The sequence below is a fragment of the Lucilia cuprina genome, chromosome 3 (assembly GCF_022045245.1).
Source record: "Lucilia cuprina isolate Lc7/37 chromosome 3, ASM2204524v1, whole genome shotgun sequence".
NCBI classification, from domain to species: Eukaryota; Metazoa; Arthropoda; class Insecta; order Diptera; family Calliphoridae; genus Lucilia; species Lucilia cuprina.
The window spans coordinates 26,316,976-26,337,123 of record NC_060951.1 but is presented as its reverse complement, the minus strand read 5'-3'; the positions used below and the strand labels follow the sequence as shown (position 1 = coordinate 26,337,123).

The 20,148-nt window shown below is 28.5% G+C and overlaps 1 protein-coding gene across 4 annotated transcripts in view; it reads right to left on the bottom strand.

Annotated features, from left to right (window-relative positions):
- LOC111684549 (serine-rich adhesin for platelets) overlaps positions 1–20,148 on the bottom strand; it is a 163,898-nt gene that overhangs the window by 15,628 nt on the left and 128,122 nt on the right. For all 4 annotated transcript variants that reach the window (XM_046945648.1, XM_046945649.1, XM_046945650.1 and 1 more), the window contains 3 exons: positions 17,041–17,375; positions 4,399–4,612; positions 2,833–3,388 (listed from right to left, as the gene is read on the bottom strand). In XM_046945648.1, the coding sequence (XP_046801604.1) occupies positions 2,833–3,388; positions 4,399–4,612; positions 17,041–17,375 (1,105 nt within the window). The remainder of the gene's footprint in view (positions 1–2,832; positions 3,389–4,398; positions 4,613–17,040; positions 17,376–20,148) is intronic.

The window sequence follows — 20,148 nt, the reverse complement described above, 5'->3', positions numbered from 1 at the left end:
GAAATATGTTTTACATTTTTTTTCGCTTGGTTGTAATACCTTATTACAAATGCTGTTATAATTTATTAATATTGTTTCACATTTAGTAAATTATCTAATTAGGTTAAACAAATGTTTTAATTTAAATAATTAATTTAGTACTACATTTAATACTAGTATCTATTGACAAATAGTAATTATAAAATAACACAAATTTTAAAATATATATATTTTTAAACAATATGTCATGCATTTTAAACTATCTATTTACTTTTGCCTAAATAATATTTATTATAAATTTCAATTTTTCCACCTGATAAAATCTAAATTAGAATTAATTACCTATTTTACAATTTATTCATATATTGAATTATCAGACGTCGTTTAAATTTAATTTATTACCAACCATATATGTCAATGTAATATGGAAAACACACATAAACCGAATAGACAATTTCAATTAAATACTCAAAAATATATTTTATTTTTTTTATTACTTCTTTTTATACCCACCATCAAAAAAGATGGGGGGTATATTGTTTTTGTCATTCCGTTTGTAACACATTGAAATATTCATCTAAGACCCATAAAAGTATATATATTCTGGGTCCTTATTAGATTCTAAGACGATCTAGCCATGTCCGTCCGTCTGTCCGTCTGTCTGTCTGTCTGTCTGTCTGTTGAAAACACGATAGAGTCCAAACGGAAGTAGTTAGCGAGCTGAAATTTTGCACAGATACTTATAGTTCATGTAGTTTGTTTGGTATTGAAAATGGGCAATATCGGTCCACGATTTCGCCTAGCCCCCATATAAGGCCCCCTTTAGAAAATGACATTATCGCCAATAACTGACTAACAAAAGCATCAATAGCGCTGTAATTCGGCAAAAACATGTTTTATGGTGACATAAATCTCTTCGCAGAATTTCATAAGGATCGGTCCATAATTGACCCTACCCCCCATATAAAGTCCCCTTCAAAAAATGACTTTATCGCACATAACTGGCTAAGAGAAGCATCAATAGCAGTGAAATTCGGCACAAACATGTTTTACGGGAACACAAATCTCTTCATAGAATTGTATAAGGATCGGTCGATAATTGACCCTACCCCCCATATAAAGTCCCCTTCAAAAAATGACTTTGTCACCCATAACTGGCTAAGAGAAGCATCAATAGCAGTGAAATTCGGCACAAACATTTTTATTTTATATTTATAGGAACGTAAATCTTCTCGTAGAATTTCATAAGGATCGGTTTATAATTGACCCTACCCCCCATACAAAGTACCCTTCAGAAAATGACTTTAACGCTCACAACTGACTAACAGAAGCATCAATAGCGGTGTAATTCGGCAAAAACATGTTTTATGGTGACATAAATCTCTTCGCAGAATTTTATAAGGATCGGTCCATAATTGACCCTACCCCCCATATAAAGTCCCCTTCAGAAAATAATTTTATCGTCCATAACTGGCTAAGAGAAGCATCAATAGCAGTGAAATTCGGCACAAACATGTTTTATGGGGACATAAATCTTTTCGTAGAATTTTATAAGGATCGGTTCATAATTGACCCTACCCCCCCATATAAAGTCCCCTTCAGAAAATGACTTTGTCGCTCATAACTGGCTAAAAGAAGCATCAATAGCGGTGAAATTCGGCACAAACATGTTTTATGGTCTCATAAATCTCTTTGTAGAATTTTATAAGGGTAATTGACCCTATCCATAATTGACCCTATCCCACCTATAAGTTCCCTTTCAGAAAACGACTTTAATGCTCATATCTACCTTAAGAAGCATATATACTACAATAATATTCGACATATAAAAGTTTTATGGGAACTAAAATCATTTTCTTAAATTTTATGAGGATGAGTCTATTATTATCTAACCCCTTAATAAGGTGCCCTTTAGACAACGAATTCAACGTTCATTACTACAAAATTCTACATACACAAGTTTCGTGCGAGCCAAAATCTCCCTATCAAATTTTATAAGGATCGATCCCTATTGAAAGTAAGAATATCGGTTCACGTTTTCACCTATCCCTATTATAATGCCCCCTTCAGAAAATAACTTTATCGCTAAGAGAAATATCAATAGCGGTGAAATTCAACACAAACATGTTTAATGAGAACTTAAATTTATGCTCATATCTGCTTATAACATATATATAAAGCAATAAAATTCGACATAAAAAAGTTTTATAGGAAATAAAATCATTTTCATAAATTTAATGAAAATGGATTTATAATTGACCTTACCAAGGTCCCCTTCTTAAAATGACTTTAAGACTTATTACTGACCCAAAAATGTGAGTACATCAGTATAAGTATATAAGATTCGGCATGGCCGAATATAACAAATTTTCAATTTTCTGATGTATAAACAAGGAAAATGTTAAAAATCAATTTAATGAAAGTACTTTACTTTAACTCGTTACATGTCTACCTAACTAAAATATAAACAAACATACTTTTCACACAATCCAACTAAAATAAACCCAATGAATTGTTTTCCCTTTGGAACATCTGCTGGCCATTGCATGATATACAACCAAGCAATCACTATATATAAAACGACAGCTTTAACAACCCAAAACTGTCATCTTAGTTGTCGCTAACAAAACAGGATAATAAACTGTAGTCGTATTAGTGTGTGCTGAAATATTTTCGCAAACCGGATAGAGAGCAAAAAGGAAAAACATTTAAAATGTCAACATATTAGAACATGTTAATTATAATTGTGTTTTCATTTAATTATAGTGCAGGAGAACAAGTAAATGACATACATATTTACATAGAATATTTAAGTATTTAAGAGTATTTTAAGTAAATTGTTATTCAACAAACCTTATACGTTTTAAGGCCGTCGGCGGAAGTTCTTCATCATCTTTTGACCAAAACACTAAATTACTGAATTGTTGTTCAAGAGCAATTCCCTGCTTGTCAGCGGATGTTGTAGATTGGTTTATATTTTGTAATAAATCATTGTTGAAAACACCAAAGCCAGTGGTGGTTGTAGTTGCAGAAGAAGAGGGCGATGTGATACCATTTATGTTGGTAGCAGGACTAACATGTTTATTATTTTTGTTGGCAATCATTTTAGTTTGATTCTTGTTATTGCTGTTGTTGTTACTGTAGCCTGGATTTAATGTATTGCTACCAATACCACTACTACTGCTAGTGCCACGAAAACTACTACTGCTGGTGGTAGTAGTGCTACTGCTGCTGGTGGTGTTACTGTCATTGTGTACATTTAAAGGCTTAAGGGATTTTAAAATATTTTGTTTTTCTTTGTATAAAAAGCTACGGGAAACTTGACACTGCAAGTCAATGGTGCTGCCAGTTTTATAATAACGATCACCAACATCTCGTTCTTGGTCATCAATTAAACGCAAAGGAGGTTCTGCAATGTATCAAGACACAAAAAAAATTAAAAGCAGTGAGTAAAACATGAATTAAATGCCTGTAAGATAATGAAATAACTGTACAAGGATGCTTGCATTCATGCTGGTTGGTCTTACGAATTAAGGTCGTTGTTTATTTTTTTTTTTTTGCTTTTTTCGAATGAAAGAAGTCAACTTGGAAAACCTATAAATCGTTTAATTAATAAGACACATTTACTTTTATCGTATTTTCATTATTGTCTTGCACTTGTTTAATGTCCTTAAGGGTAGGTGGCTAAAATTAAATTTATCGTTTTGTTTGTTACCTCCATTAAGTGGAAGTAATGGCAGAATGATAAGTGAGATTTATTAAAGCCTGTATATTTATTTTATGGCATACGGAACTTTTTATTATATTTAAGCTTTTTCAACTTGAAGCAAACTCAGCAATCTCAAAATTTACGATCGGATTTACCAGCATTATTGAGAGAGTTTAAAGTAAAAGTAAAAAAAAATATTTTTTTTTTTTTTGAGAAATTATTTAAACTTTAATGTCGATTTTCTCAAAATTCTAGTTTTTAGCATATCAAGCTAATGCAATAACCCCTTCATTTAAAAAGTTTTTTTATTGATTTTTTTTCATATTTTCACCAATCTTTTTGTATCAAGTTTTCAGAAATTTAAAAAAATAATTCACATTAGTACAAAATAATTATCTTTGTTTGAGAACAAATGATATCGAGAGTTTCAGTCAGTTTTCTATTTTGTCCAGATCAAGTTGATTACTTATTTTTTCCCAATTTAATGCATAGACAAATTTATATAAGTTTAAACCTTAACACATGCCATCATAAAGCCTCAATTGTTACTGTTAGTAGATTTTTAGTTGTATTTATCTTGATGTTTTTTTATATATTTTATATTTCCCCGTTGATATTTGCTGCCTTAACATTTTGTTCTTAATATTGTTATATACGCTTTATCTATTGAAATAACCTAATTTTAAAATGTGTGCTTTTCTCTTCCTTACCTATAACGGTTAAATTTGTTGTAAAAACCCGTGGTGGATGTGTTGATACTTGGCACATATAAATGCCGGCATCATCCCATTGGGTGGGATTTATCAGCAGACGCCAATTGTTGGGATACTGAAATTTAACGCGTATTCTAGGGTCGCTACTATAGGTGACATTACCCACAGTCAATAGTGATACTTTTTCCGATGTCCGTCTCACCCACATGACCTGAAATGAAAAAGATATTTAAATAAATCCAAAAAATACATATATTCATATTTGTATATAACCAGTAAAAACGTAGTAAGGATTTTAACGTATGAAAAAATTTTGCTTTTCAATTACTATCACATACTAACTGTATTACTCCGAAGGAGTCTAGTAATTACATATAACTAACTTCACATGTATATACTTACTTAATTCGTTATTAGCAATCGATCTTGATAAGTACCTATTTAACTCCCTATTTGTAAGTAAGTGGAATAGGCGTTTGTCTTATATCATATCATTACCATTAAGGCATTGAGATAATGATGACACAAAATAATTCATTATATGGTCAATTACTTCTTGTGTATAATTAAGCTATGAACAATTACAATTATTGTAATTAGAGAAACTTCAGTTACAAGTAATTGTATTTGGTAAAAATTCAATTACATATTCCAAGTAATTGTAATTGGTAAATGTAATTGTAATTAAAAATGCAATCATTATCCCCCTGTCACAATGTTGTAATAATGACTTTAATTTTTATTGTGTAATGAAAGTTTTTACTGGGTATGAGTGCAGTTTTTTTTTTATAAGAAACAAAAACATGTTAGTGGAAATGAACAGCAAAAGCAGTAACCATCCAACCACAACAGCAATGTCAACAACAACTACAATGACGAAAATAACATCAAGACCAATAACAATCAGTTCAACTACAAAAAAACTGCAAAGGAAATTAAATTTCCCTTTAGTCTCCATTTAAACATACATATGTATAATATCGTCACCTGAAATGCAAAAAGGAGTAACAAGCGGGGTGCGTCATAATGTCCATGGACGTTATGATATATCGCCTTCGCTTTATTAATCCGACTTATTGAAAACTATAAACTTTCCATGATACTATGACTCAATGTAGTGTGTCATAACGTTAACGAAGAAAAATTTTAAATTTACTTTTTGATTAATAAATCGTAAAAAGTATCATATTTAACATATAATAGCGATACAATTATTATCAAATGTGTTTATTGACATAATAATGTAGGTAATACTTATATGTAAGAAAATATTTTTAAAACAACAATAGTTTTCATTAACTAAAATTATTTTTAAGCCATTTTACATTTTAAGTGTCGATATGCAGACATACATTTTATATATTATTATTTTACATGTGTGTTTGAAAAGTATTAGAGGTTTAAACAAGTAAATTGCCTCTTAAGGATTAAAGCCAATCTAGCATTCTATTCAAATTTAATTTGTATTTTACTATATAATGTATGATTTTAAGAAAAAAAATATTTTGTGTTTAAAATGATCTATGTCTCAGTAAACGAAATCATATCACATAAAATTTATGTTTATTTAAAAATGTGAGATTTACGCTGATACTAATATGAACATTAGGATTTGATTTTTAGGAATAGGATCTCCATAAGATCTTGGGATCATTATGGACCAATAGCGATAATTTTCTCAGTCTCATATATTACACACCTTTCGATGTTTTTATTAAATCTCTGAGGTTAAGTTGCTATAAAAACCAAAATTGTGAACGTATAAAATAAAAAAAAATATCATTTTCATTATTTTATTTAAAATGAAAAGTTTTACATTGTGAAATTGTACTACTTTTATAAAGGATACCTGTACGTATACGTGTTAATTATTAATTGATATTACAAATATTAAGTATACGCCAGATATGGTACAGAAATGTTCTCACAGGACTTCCTCATTTCGGATTTTATACCAGTAGAGTAATTTTAGGGACAGTATGAAATCATGGGCTGATTTTGCTCAATTCCAATACCAAAATTTACTGATCAATAGATTACAATTTTTTTCTTATAATCTTCTGAAAATTTAAAACCTTTGCACGATCCATCTAAAGTAGATAAATTGGATAACATATGAAACCGACACCAATGTCAAATAGGGCAATATGTAATGCAACTGTAATTCTTAAAATAAGCCACTGGCACTGGCACTGAGATATCTTAACTTTATAAAATTAGTAATGACAAAATTGTTCATTAAATTTTTATTTTATTAAATTTATCTTTACACCTAATATAAAGAAATTGCATTAACAAACAAAGACACATTTAAGTTTATAAATGAAAATGAATGAAAGGAAAATAAGAACAAATTTCAGTTTTATATAACACTGTGGTACAGATGACCATTAATGTTGCAGTCGGAAGTGCAGTCGTGTTATTTATACATGTAAGTACATACATATGTGTGTATAGTTACTTATTTGTAATAAGAGCAATAGAGTAAGGTTTAAGTTTCAGATAAAATCGCTGAGGTTATGAACTTGTGGGTATTTGATGTCAAACCAATTATAATTTATTTGAATTTTAGTGTATAAAATCTTTATACAGAAACATATTAAATTAAGGGAAATATTTTACAGTAAAATAAAACAATTTCACTATATTTAAAAAGCATATGGTTTTATCTAAGTAGCAAAAACTTACGGACTGCACTTATTTGTTGAAATCGCACTGTTGAAATTTTGCGTAAATTATCAATAAAATTTGTTTGGTGTTGAAAAAGAGCACATGAATATGTTTTATATATAAATAAGTCACTCCACTTTATTGTTCGTCATAGATTCCACACAAGAACCAATTCCAAAAATGAAGTACAAACTTGTTCTATTTTTTTTGTCCTCGAGTATTGTAACAAAAGTTTAAAAAGAATTTATTCACATATTTTTTGTAAGAAGTCGCCGTCAGCTTAGTTTCTAACAGTTTTCATTTCTCTTTTATCATATATGTATATTTAGTAATCATGTTAAATAAAAGTTAGTTCTAAGAAAAAACAGAAAATACTCAAAAAATTAAAACAAAAAAAGGATGAAATGTCAAAGAAATAAACGACATGGGAATGTTTTGCATTAAAACTGCCTAGAGGACATTGTCAAGTGTGTCATATGTTTACTTTTAATCTCTATCGGAAGTTGCACAATACCTTAACAACGTAATGTGAAATGTATTTTTATAGCCACCTTAAGACAATATGGTGTAAGATTATATTGAAATATAAAAGTAGCTGATGGTGGATTTAAGTTTCAGCCAAGCTGAATATAGCACTGTAACTTGTTTTTATTTCATTAAAAATCTAAGCTTAATATTTAATGTACTAAGAGAACAAAACTTCAAGCTCAATATTCCAAGATTTTTAATTGGAAACGAATTGATTTTTTTAACACTTTGATATTTTAACACCTACTAAGGTGTAAAATAAACGATGCCTTGAGTTTAATACTTTTATATATTTGTGGACAGAAAAGCCAAGGTAAATGGGGACACAAATACAATATTTGTTGCCTTTGTGGCACTGAGCCAAGATTACACTTTTTTTGGTGTAGGTTTTTTATTGTAGTTTATGGTTTTTGTTAACTTTTTTTTAAATTATCATTTTTTACACATAGAAACAAATGTTTTTTTTTAATCTGTTTTATGGATTTTTTATTGTTTGTTTATTTATATTTGGAAAATATTATGATTAATTTAATACTATTGGGGTTTAAAATATTGGTTTTGTTTTGATATAAAATTTTCAAAAAAAAAAAAAAAAAAAATACATGTTTAGTTTAACAATAACAATACAGTCATACTCATGTACCCTACAGCTTGGCCAAATACATTGCCACCAAGCTTTTAAACCGAGATTTTTATATAAATCAAATTTTGTATGAAAATTTTGTTTTATTAAACTTTTTTTAAATAAAATGTTATTTATGAATAAGGAAGTAAAGGTCCTATTTATAAACATCTTTTTTATAAACTTCTGATAAATAGTTATTAATATAAATATAGTATTTATGTAACATATTTATATTTTTGGTAAATTTTACAATAGAAAATAAAAAAATTTAAAGCGAAATGTTGTTTATGTCTGTTTTTTATGAAGAACATAAATTTCTCTATTGAATCTTACAAGGATAAATAGAAAGAGAAGGAAAGACAAATTGGAATCAATATAAAAACAATCAAAAACATGTCAATAGCTTATAGTGATTTTTAAACTATGGTTAAATGGGTCTGACAAATGTTTTATTTTAAGAACAGGTTAAATGTCATATTTACAGCCGCAAAAATTGTTCAGAATTCATCCTGTCTTTAAACGAAAAAACATAAACACCCACATCTACATAAAAAGTTTTAAAATGAAAAACTACTACACGAATGGTAGCAATATTAAGCAAATTACACTGTATAGTCAACTACGTGATACACTACGCAACTTTTTGAAATTTTTTACTTATAGACCTAAACTGAATAAGTTGATCAGCACATAATAATAAAAATAGATTCAAGTTGTAGTACATCGTATGTGATACATTTACCTAAATCTGTATAGAATTATATAAAATGGTAGAATGGGAGATTTAATAAATATTTTATTAAATAATAATCGTAATTATATTCCGACTTAAATGTAGAAAATGATTATCACCCTTATCTGAAAAAGTATACTATCCATCCTCTTGAGTGTTGTGTTGTAGGATATTCCATTGTCATTGTTTATTCCATTGTTTGTTACGAAAACTATCGAATCATACATACAAGCAAACAAATAAATAAATTGTACAAGGATCTGGTGTTTTTGAAGCGGGATTTTATTTTCCTCAAACACCTACAAAAACAAAATTGTTGTCGAAAATTTGTTTTGTGTTTGATTTTCGCCTTTGGCTGTTTAAAATATCTGGGATATAGATTCACCAATAAAACATTTACACAAGATATACATAAAAACAGCGCTTTAAAAAAACTAATACAATAAAGTAACTTCTATGTACATTAGACCTACTCATTTTGTATGGAAAACAAAAACGTGCCCTCTCAAAATTTACCTTGCCTTTCTTTGTGTTATCGTTTGTTGAGTTATTTTTTTTTTTTTGAGTCAGTCTAATGTACAGACAAACAAATAGATTTTGGTCATTTATGACAAGACTAGTTTAAATCAAAAAATTTTATTTTATTTTATTTTTTTTTTTTTAATTTTTACTATTACCGGAATTTCCTGTCGAGTTTTATTTCGAAGTCAATTTTTAATAACTTTAAATCAGAATTAATATTAGATCAGTTAGAAAACGTTTTAGCAGAATGATATATCAATACACAGAACAAGCTTATGTCGAACTTTATCGAAATATTATCATTTAATAGTGAATTATGTAGTATTCAGTGATTTTCAGAAATATGCATTTGTTAAATTTTATTCCGAAAACTTAAGTATTTACTTTAAGTATTTTCCGGAAATAGTCCTTTATGGGAATTGCGAATTGTGATAATTGAAAAAAATTTGGTATAATTATTTATGTGGATACATACTAAATTCAAGTCAAATTTTGCTTTATTAAATAGTGAAAAATATGCATTTAAGTGATGTTCGAAAGTGGACCTTATATCTCTTACGTCCAATAATGAAGAGAAAAATAATGAACCGAAAAAAAAAAAAAAAAAAAAAAAAAAAAAAAAAACAAGTGAGAGTGTTATATTCGGCTGGGCCAAATCTCATATACCCACCATCAAATCGACTAACATATACCGTAAAAGGATGCTCCCTTATAAACATCAGGGTATATGAACTGATCCTCAAAAAATTTGGTAGGAAGATTTTGGCCCATTGGAAACTTATTTATGTCGAATTTATTGCTATACTCTTGCTTTCAAAGCAGTTATGCTAGTTAAAGCTACTTTTGGAGGTCCACTTGGATGGGTGCTATCCGAAAATATCGGTCATATAGCTCATTTTCAATACCAAACAAACCTTAGCAATAGAGAATATTTATGTGAAATTTCAACTGTGTAGCTCCTCCCATGTGGTGCCTACCGTGATTTCAACAGACAGACGGACGGACATGGCTAGATCGTCTTAGAATTTAATTAGGTCCCAGAATATATATACGTTTATGGAACTATGACCAATATTTCGATGTGTTAAAATCGGAATGACAAAATCAATCAAAATGTAAAGATTTGTAGAATTGCATATGAGCACGTAACATATGCAAGTAAAATTTTATCCTGATAACTTTATAATTCAATGAAATAGATGCGTTTAAGTGATTTTCGATTCGAAAAAAGTTCGTAAGGTGATTCAAATATGAACAAAGCGTAGAGTGGTTTACATATACACAAAACATATTTGTGTTGAATTTCATTTCGGAAGTAGACCTTATATGGAATCTATGAGCAACAACGGCCCTATCCAGAAAAAAAAAACATTTGCAGAATGATTTTTATATAGACAATTTATTATTTATTTTTTTTAATAGTTTTTATAAAAATTCTTAGGTGAACCTATAAGGCCAATATTTTGATATATTATTAAAAAATATGTGGGGTATATATTTTTAATAGTTCTAAAGAGTACTTTCTGCATTCACTATTTTACTTCCCTGATAAAAGTGTCGATTTTCAAAATTTATTTCTTCAACTTTATTACTTTATTACCAATAATAAATTCTGCTTTTATGTATATATATTATCCAACCTTGATTTTGTACATTTATTCTTTTTTGTGAAAATGTGTAGTAAACACAAAAGAAATTGAGTTTGTGTTTTATGTACATGTTTACAACTACATAGTTTTCAATATTATACAAACAATACAGTCAATATTTTGTATATGTTTATGGCATGATAACCTCTTAACCATAGAAAAATAAATAGAAGTGTTACTGAGAGTAAGAAATATTACTGTCTCACATGTACAGGTTCTGTGTGAATTTAATACAATTGTATGAGTATTTTTATTTTTGTTTACATAAAATAACAAAAATATGAAAGTACAAAATGTATCCGAATACATCATACCCTACCACTTTGCGAGTAAGTAGCAATAAGTTATTTAGTATTTTTTAATGTAGAAGTTATATTCAAGAGATTGATGTTTGCTTAATTAATGAATGTACTACTCATTATAACAATATATAGTCAAAATTTTGTATATATAAAATTTGTTGAGTCGAATTTTATAAATACCCTATTCTTGTTAGCATGTACCGCTTACAAAAAAGATCAATAGGCTAATTTATGGGCGGATTACATCATTACATCGACGCAGGTGTTACAAACTTTAAGACTTAAACAAAATACCGTTCCCATTGGTGTGGTGTAGGGTGTATTTAGACTGCATTTAGTCTGCTTTGAAATTAACAATAATCGTTCATATCAAGCGTTAATTTTAGCATTAGCACAATTCCTTTGGCAAAATAGCCCCTGCTGCTGCAATAAACACTGCTAAAAGTTAAGTTTTCCCATAAAATTATTAAAAACATTTTCAGAAAAAAAACAAATTTTTCAATAGTTTTTATTTTTTTAATATAATTTTCAAGTGTCAATATTGACTCAACCCAGCAAACACAAAGAGTTTATTTAAAATTAAGAATAATTTTTAATGAAGATCTTTCTTACATTGGTCAACTGATATTGAATAAAAATGGCTAATTCAAAACATTATTTCATAAAATATCCAAATATAATATCAAACAAAAATATAAAAACTTTTTAAACGAAAGAGTTTGTGTTAGTTGGGTTAAATATTTTTCAACTAATACATTCTCACGACTTAGGTTTTTGACAGCAGACTTAGGTTATGTCATACTCAGTTTCAGTTCTATGTATACCTTTTCTATGCTCTTAACGGTATATATGAAATATATATTTCAAATTTATACTTTTTACGAATTTTATTTGTAGAAAAAATTTTTAAATTTTCTTCACACCAGTTTGACTTTTGCACTCATACTTTTAAACCCACCATATAAATAAGTTTCATATAAGCCAAAATCTTCATGCGGACTGTGTCCCTCACATAAGTTCTTTCTAAGATAATTTGAAGAGTAGGATATAAGGTCCACTTCAAAAAATGATGTATGTTCAAGGTTCAAAAATTTATTAAAAATATTTTTTTTAATAAATATTTTGTTATTCAAAAGTGATTGGTTCATAATTTACTTAAGATATTTTACAATTATCACCTTGATGTTTTTTGAGGAGCATTCCATTTTCGATGGTGGGTATATGAGATTCGGTACAGCCAATAATATAATTATACAATGTATTACATATGTATAATTATATATTATTCTATTATCTTGATCTGAAGTCCTTTGAGGATCAAATGATATATGTCCCTTCTTTAAACCTTTACATAAACATCATAATAAGCTAAATGTTAGAATTGTAGCTAAATTTCATGCTATATTATATACATATACATATACATATGTATGTAACTAGACTTAAAGAATACAAAAGTAAATAACGCCTACAACAATGACAATAATAATAATTTATTTATTTATGACATGAAAAGCCTTACTACATGTCACATCTTTCAATTTTATATGGCAGCTTATTAAGTTTCTTAAATGCTGTTGGTAATATTCCTTATGTTCATTGCTGTCTGTGAGTCTGTGCATTTCTTTTGGCGTTTTGTTGGTATTTTCATCGGCCTAATATAGTAAAGAAGCGTCAAAACAAATTGATATTTATGGCAGTTTATCTGGTTGTTTAAATCTTGAGTTTTGACATACATACACTGTGTCTTATACTAAAAGACAAAATCCTTGTCATAAAAAGGTCTTTATTACCAGAAGAAGGTTATAAAGTTCAGCCAAAAATAGTTGAAAAAAGAAGAAAAGCAGAAGAAAATCTTCCGACACATGTACAAACAGGCGAACATGAAGATATTTTCTTAAAAAATTTATATAAAAAAAATTAAGATGTCCATGTACGCTTTTGTAAAAATGTATGTCAAAGTTGCAAAAAAAGATAACGTAGGACAATTTTGTCAAGAAGAATTCTTGTTGTTGCTGCTACTACTGCTAAATATTCTACTAACAAATACTGTATAACTACACTTACAACGAAAACACTTACATTCATTCACATATACCCATACACCCCTGTTAATACTTAGAACCTTAAATAGACTTAAATACATATTTTAAGGTGTATTTTGTGGCAGTGTTTGTTGTAAGAAAATAGCTGATGGCTATTATAAAGTACATATGGCAAACATACCATGTACCACTTCTTGCAACAAACATTAAAAACAAAAACAATAAAAGCAACATCTATATATGTGTATGTATGTATGTAGTGTAGCACGCCTCATTGCCAATGTTAAAGGAAAGCATGATTTGTTGAAAAAGGAAAATTATAAAACCAACAACAATAAGAAAATTGTTCGTTTAATGAGCCAACTTTACTAAATATTTAGGAAGATTATTGAAAGAATATGTTCATTTTATAAAAGCCAATCATATTAATTTTGAAAGTTCGTTTATAAATACCTGTATTTATTGTTTTATATAGCATATGGATATTAATTGAAATCGATCTATTATTTCATCTAGCCCGCTTATCAATGATTCGATATAGCTAAACAGAGATATTACCCTTGTTGCACTTAAAATTTATTTTATGTTTAAAAAAAGTTAAAGGACTTTATTCTTTTACCCATCTGCAAGCTTACAATATGATGCAAAAGAAGTCACTAGAAAATACCCAACTAAAAGACTTCATGACCGGAATTTTTGTTGATTTGTTTTCGGTTCATTTTTCCTTTCTGAAAGTATGTGTGTATGTTGAAATGAGTGAATGTTGTGTTTAGATGATGGAATGATAGGAAAAATGTTCACACATTTTTCATATACATATAGATATACAACCACAAATACTTGTACACATTGACTTAAAAATATATTGGATTTTTCTCTTTTCTTTCCCAGTCACTAGCAGTGGCAGCAGCAGAACTACCAGTGCCATCATCAGTCTGTATTAGACCTCAAGTATTTGGACATTGTTAGATGCTATAACTAAGAAATTACTCAAGACTACGACAACACAACACATAACAGTAAAACAAATATAAAAACAACAATTAGAAATGGTAAGTTCATGTACATTCAAGTATGTTGGGAGATAACAAAAAAATATTAAAAATAAGAATAAAAAATGCACACACTTGCACACATTTTCTCTCATACTCATTCAGAAAATTGCTTGAAAAACTAATGATAAAAATGGCTCTAGTAAAGCAGGTCAGCCATGAGTGCCATAAGGACAAGTACTTAAACAGTGAGTCAACTAGGAATCAGTTTAAAAAAAATATATTGTATATATATTTTTGTTATATTTCAGCTTATTTTAAGATTTTTTTAGTGCAGCCAGAAAAAAGAAATAACAAAATTTTACATGATGTATGTTATTGTGTTTTTAATAATTTCAGAGAAAAATCAAAGTTTTATGTAATACAATTAATAAAATGTGTTGACTTCTTAAATAATAAATAAATTGAGGATGTTATTGTTGTTGTTTAATATAAGGAAATTTATGTCAAACAAGCTGCAGATTACATGTAAAAATTTGATGTTAATGATAATTTATTTCAATAAATATCTAAACAATAAAGACAATATGTTGCAGATATAGTAAATAACAATTTACATAAATACGTGGTCAATTTTGGTCATAAATGATGATTACCAAATAATTTCGTTAATGCTTAATTTGTTAGACTTATAAAATACCTTCGACTTGAGCGTAATGGGAACATAATTGCACTCTGATTGACAAGAAGAGCTTTGTTTTTAGCGTCGATTTTCTTGATAATACGCCTTCATGAAAGCAAAATTTATTTTAAAATTATTATTGTTTAATAAGGCTATATATGAGAAATTATTATTATATTTTTATCGACACATTCTTGAGACAGTTTAGACCACACGTATAGAAAAAACATGATTGTGGTAACCATGTTCTAAGAGCAACATATTATGGTAAAAATTATGATTGTAGTTTAAATATATTATGATTATTTTAACAATTTTAAAATATCATATTATGATTAAATACAATTGAAATATTTTTTTATAATATTTTTTATTTACTATAATATTGTTTGTTATACATGATGATCCAATATACAACAATATTGTTTAAATATAATTAAAATAACAATTATATGTTTTTGTTAACAATATATTGTTACAGTGAGAATAGTTTAGTTACAGTAACCATGTCGAACTATATTTTTTCTCTGCAAGTACTAAAAATATTTATACAAGATGTATATTTTTCGTCCTTAAGAAATCCTAAGTCGATTTTGCTGTGTCCGTTTAAAACACGCTCAGGTTGGATCTAAATAAAAGAAGTCCACCATGTTCACCCAAAATATTTATTGTTGTTCTAAGCAAAGTCGGTTCACAACTTAAAAATTTTTTATGTCATGATCATTGGTTCCATATTAGGTCTACTTCCGAAAATCAATTAATCGTACATATTTCATTGATAAATAAAGCTATTGAAATAAAATTCAACATAAAAATACATTTTATGTATATACATATGAAACTTTCTACTACATTTCTTCCGGATCAGTCCATTGTCATTGCTTCTATATCAGAACATCTCCCGATAATATGATCTATTATGATCGGATCATAAATGATCATATTCATTGCAATACATTGATATTGAAGAACTATTTTTTCTAGAGGATTTTTTACTATACTATGCCAAATATCAAAGGAAACATATAGTTCAGGAATGCATCGAGAAATTTGCTCATAGAAGTGTTCATAGAGTTCATAGAAAACACACTGTGATTATCAGATTTGAGTTGCTATACTCAAATAGCAGTTATCGAAACAGCAGCTGTTTCCGACACAGTGGCAACGGCATTATATTACACTTTGCAATACACACTGTCATTTGCAATTATAAGTAGAATTGTATTTCTCGTATTCCTTGTTTTCTGCGTTCACTTCTCATACTTTACAGGCTGTTTTTTTAATATTTTTTCATACTTATCTTGCAGTATTGCAGCGCACAGTATGACTGGGAGGGTGCTTGTCATTTAAAAAATATATATTTTTTTTATTCATTCATTCTTTCTCGTTTTGTTGAAAATTATATCCTTTAAGTACAGCTAAGCTTTTAGTCAAATTGAAGTTTGCCTTTGGGTGTTTTAAATACTGTATGTTTGTATATGGAGGCATTAATGGTTTTTTAAAAATCTTACATTTGTATATGAGATGGAGTGATATGTATTACCACACAAGTTTTACTTGACTTTTTGGCAAACATTGTATTATTTATGAATTTTAATATAATGACACTATAATTTAACTTCTTATTCGTTTGTATTTTTTCTTTCATTCTTCTGTCTTATATTTGGCTTCCTACTTGTTTTTTGGAATACTTTAAGATTTTTCTATATAATTTATTTTTCTTAGTTATTGTTGTTGTTACTACTTCTGTTATGGATTTTACTTACAACATAGTGATCTAAATAAAAAAAGAACGAAAAATGAAATAGCAGAATAGGAAAGGGAAACTCAAATACACACACACACAGACACATACACTTTGTATGTATAAATAATGGGTTTAACAACATACCGTTTTGTCTTTCAGCATACCAACTCGACAGTTAAGTACTGCTTCCGTATAGAGATGGGCTGTTGTTATACTATTATCGCCTGAGGTTGTTGAGTTGAGTGGCTCTTCAAAAAATGGCCCCCAATGACGTTCATGATGATGTTTGTTACGAAATATACGCGGTCTTTCTGTCTCCGTCGCTGATGATGATGACGACGACGAAAACGCTGTTATTGATGATGAGGATGAAGATGTTACAGATGATAGAGAGGCCAGTCTAAAATTGCCAACAACACCACTAGCACCACTATTTGTACCAACAATACCTGCGTCCACTCCCCCATTAAGAGCAGCATCTGTAAATGTGACAAGAGAAGATAATGACATCAACAACCTAAATTCATCTTTACTGAAGTGTATCAAAAAAATGCTTGAGAACAAAAGGAAAAGTATACTGAAAATGTAATAAGTATAAGATACGAATACTTATTATTTTAAATGTGTTATAAAAATGCTAATATTATTTTAGCAACATTAAACAAAATATGCTTGTTGTTATGTTTTTAGATTTAAAAAAGTTTTTTTCTATTTATATTCATGTTTGTCTAGTTTTGTAAGTTACTCAGGTAAATGTGGTTTGTCATATCATTTGCAGTATTTAGAGAAATATGCAACAAATATCATTAGAAATGTGTAACTTACCAGTGTTTAAAATCCTTGTTAGAAGAATCTTACCATATTAAGAAATGTCGTTCAAACAAAGGAAAATTAACAATTTATTATGCTTTTGGGCCTCTCCCTCTTTCAAATTTCATAAGAATCGGTTAATAATTGACTCTACCGAACTCATAAAGTCAATCTGTGTTTCAAATCTGATAAGAATCGGTTTATTATTAACTCTTTCAATTATATGAAGTTCTTTTCAGGATAACATAAACGCTCATAGTAGGTTAATAATAGCATTATAATTGACCTAACCGCCCATATAAAATGTCCCCTTATAAAAACTCGTAGATAATACCATTAGTATCGTAATGAACAAGTTTTATAGAAACCTAAATCTCTCAGAGGATCAGTATATAATTTACCCTATTTTTCTCTACATAATCTACTTTAAACAATCAAACTCTGCTACAAACCATATCCTTACGTAGCGTTATTGTGTAGCGGTGGCGTATTAGTAATATTTAGTGATCAATAACTTACTTCACAAATATTGCGTATACGTTAGCGTGGCAATATTAAAACCTTTTTGCACATACTTACTTGCACTTACTCGTAAGTCAATCATTGTACAGAAGAGAATATCTTAAAGATTTTACATAGGTATTAGGGTGATCGACCTGTTTTTCAACCTGTTTTTACAGTTTTACTACTGTCGGTTTTTTTAAATGTTGATTTTTTTTTAATATCGAATTACACGGTGCAATCGATCATAGAACTAAGTTAATACTGTGAAGTGTGCTTTCGAGTGTTGAAGATAAATATACCGTTTACTATAAGAGTCTTGTAGTTTCTTAAAAGTGTTTGTGTATAAAACTGTCTAAATAAAAAGATAATTATAAAAAACTGATTTGATGCTTTTATTTGCAATACAAAAATCCGGATTATTTTAAAAAGAAACTTGGAAATGTTTTAAAATGTAAAACGAAAAAATGTGTGGTTGTAAAAAATTGTATATGGTCTATAACTCATATTTATACAATTTTATTAACATCGATTTACAGAGTAAAGATTTACAGTTATACAACTGAATTCTAATATAAAAGAGACACTTTTTTATAGAAAATCTTTCTTTAGAAGCATCATATTTACTTTAGAAAAAGTTACTGTGAAAGAGACATATTTTCTTCATAAAAAGAAACTTATTTCCTTTAATGGAGACATATTTAAAAAGGATCTTAAGATATAGAAGGCATTGCATTGAATATATTATTATTATTATTATTACTTGTTATACCCTACACCATTTTAGTGGGGAGTGTACATTGGGTTTGTGCTAAGGTTTGTAAAACATTAAAATATTCGTTCTATAGAAATCGGTTTAGAATCGTTTTCTGAGTCGATTAAGCCATGTCCGTCTGGCTGGCTGGTTGTCCATGTAAACCATGTGTGCAAGGTAGAGGTCGCAATTTTCAAAATAATTCGATGAAATTTGGCACACACTATTTTTTTGGCCCAAGGACTAATAGGGCCTTTAGGCTCATAATTAAGTTAAATGTTCACATTACCGATTTTTGTAGGGATAGGGCCTCATTTGACCTTAGCCCCCATACAAATTCCCTTCAGAAAATAACTAAATAAGGTCAAAATTCACCTATAAACACAAATAACACTAAATAATTATAAAATATAAATAGTTTTGAAGTAGACGTGAATTCCTTTACCAACATGTATAAGGATAGGCCCACATTTTCCCCTACTCCCCTTTGAGCCCTCATGAAAAATGTTTTACCAGGGTATCATATGGTCGGCTATGCCCGACTATACGTTCATGCTGTTTTTTTTCCTTCATAAGCTTTTATATTACCCCCTTCATAACATCCTTTTGTTTTATGTCACTTAAGAACAGAATATTGTACAAATCCCAGGTTTGTTAAATTGCAGGAAAATGTAAGGCGAAACATTATAGATGTTTATGAGTAAATGTATAGTAAAACTATTTATTTACTTATCTACTTAAGCATCGAATTATTCATAAACGAAAGATGAAGTAGAATTTCTTCTAATCGTTGTTAGTTAAACAACCAGAGATTATTTACGCGAGTTTATAGGATTCTGTTGAGAATTTTAAGAATTAAAATTTAAATTTTATTAATTTCTTCATACTTAAATGACATGTTTACTTTTAAAGGAATATAGTTATTTACTTTTATAAAGCCATTAAACATTAAGTTTAAGCAAAAGATTAAGCAAATTAATTTCGAGGTGATTATTAAAAAAAGTTTTAATCATGGAATAAATCATAATCATAGATCAAAAACTAAATACTTTAAGTTGACAATAAATTATAATTTATAATATACTTGCTTTTTATATTAATCTATTTTTATTAACAAATCTTTCCTAAGGATTTATATAACTTTATCTATGTCATTTCAAATCACATGCTAAGCAATTTATTAGGAT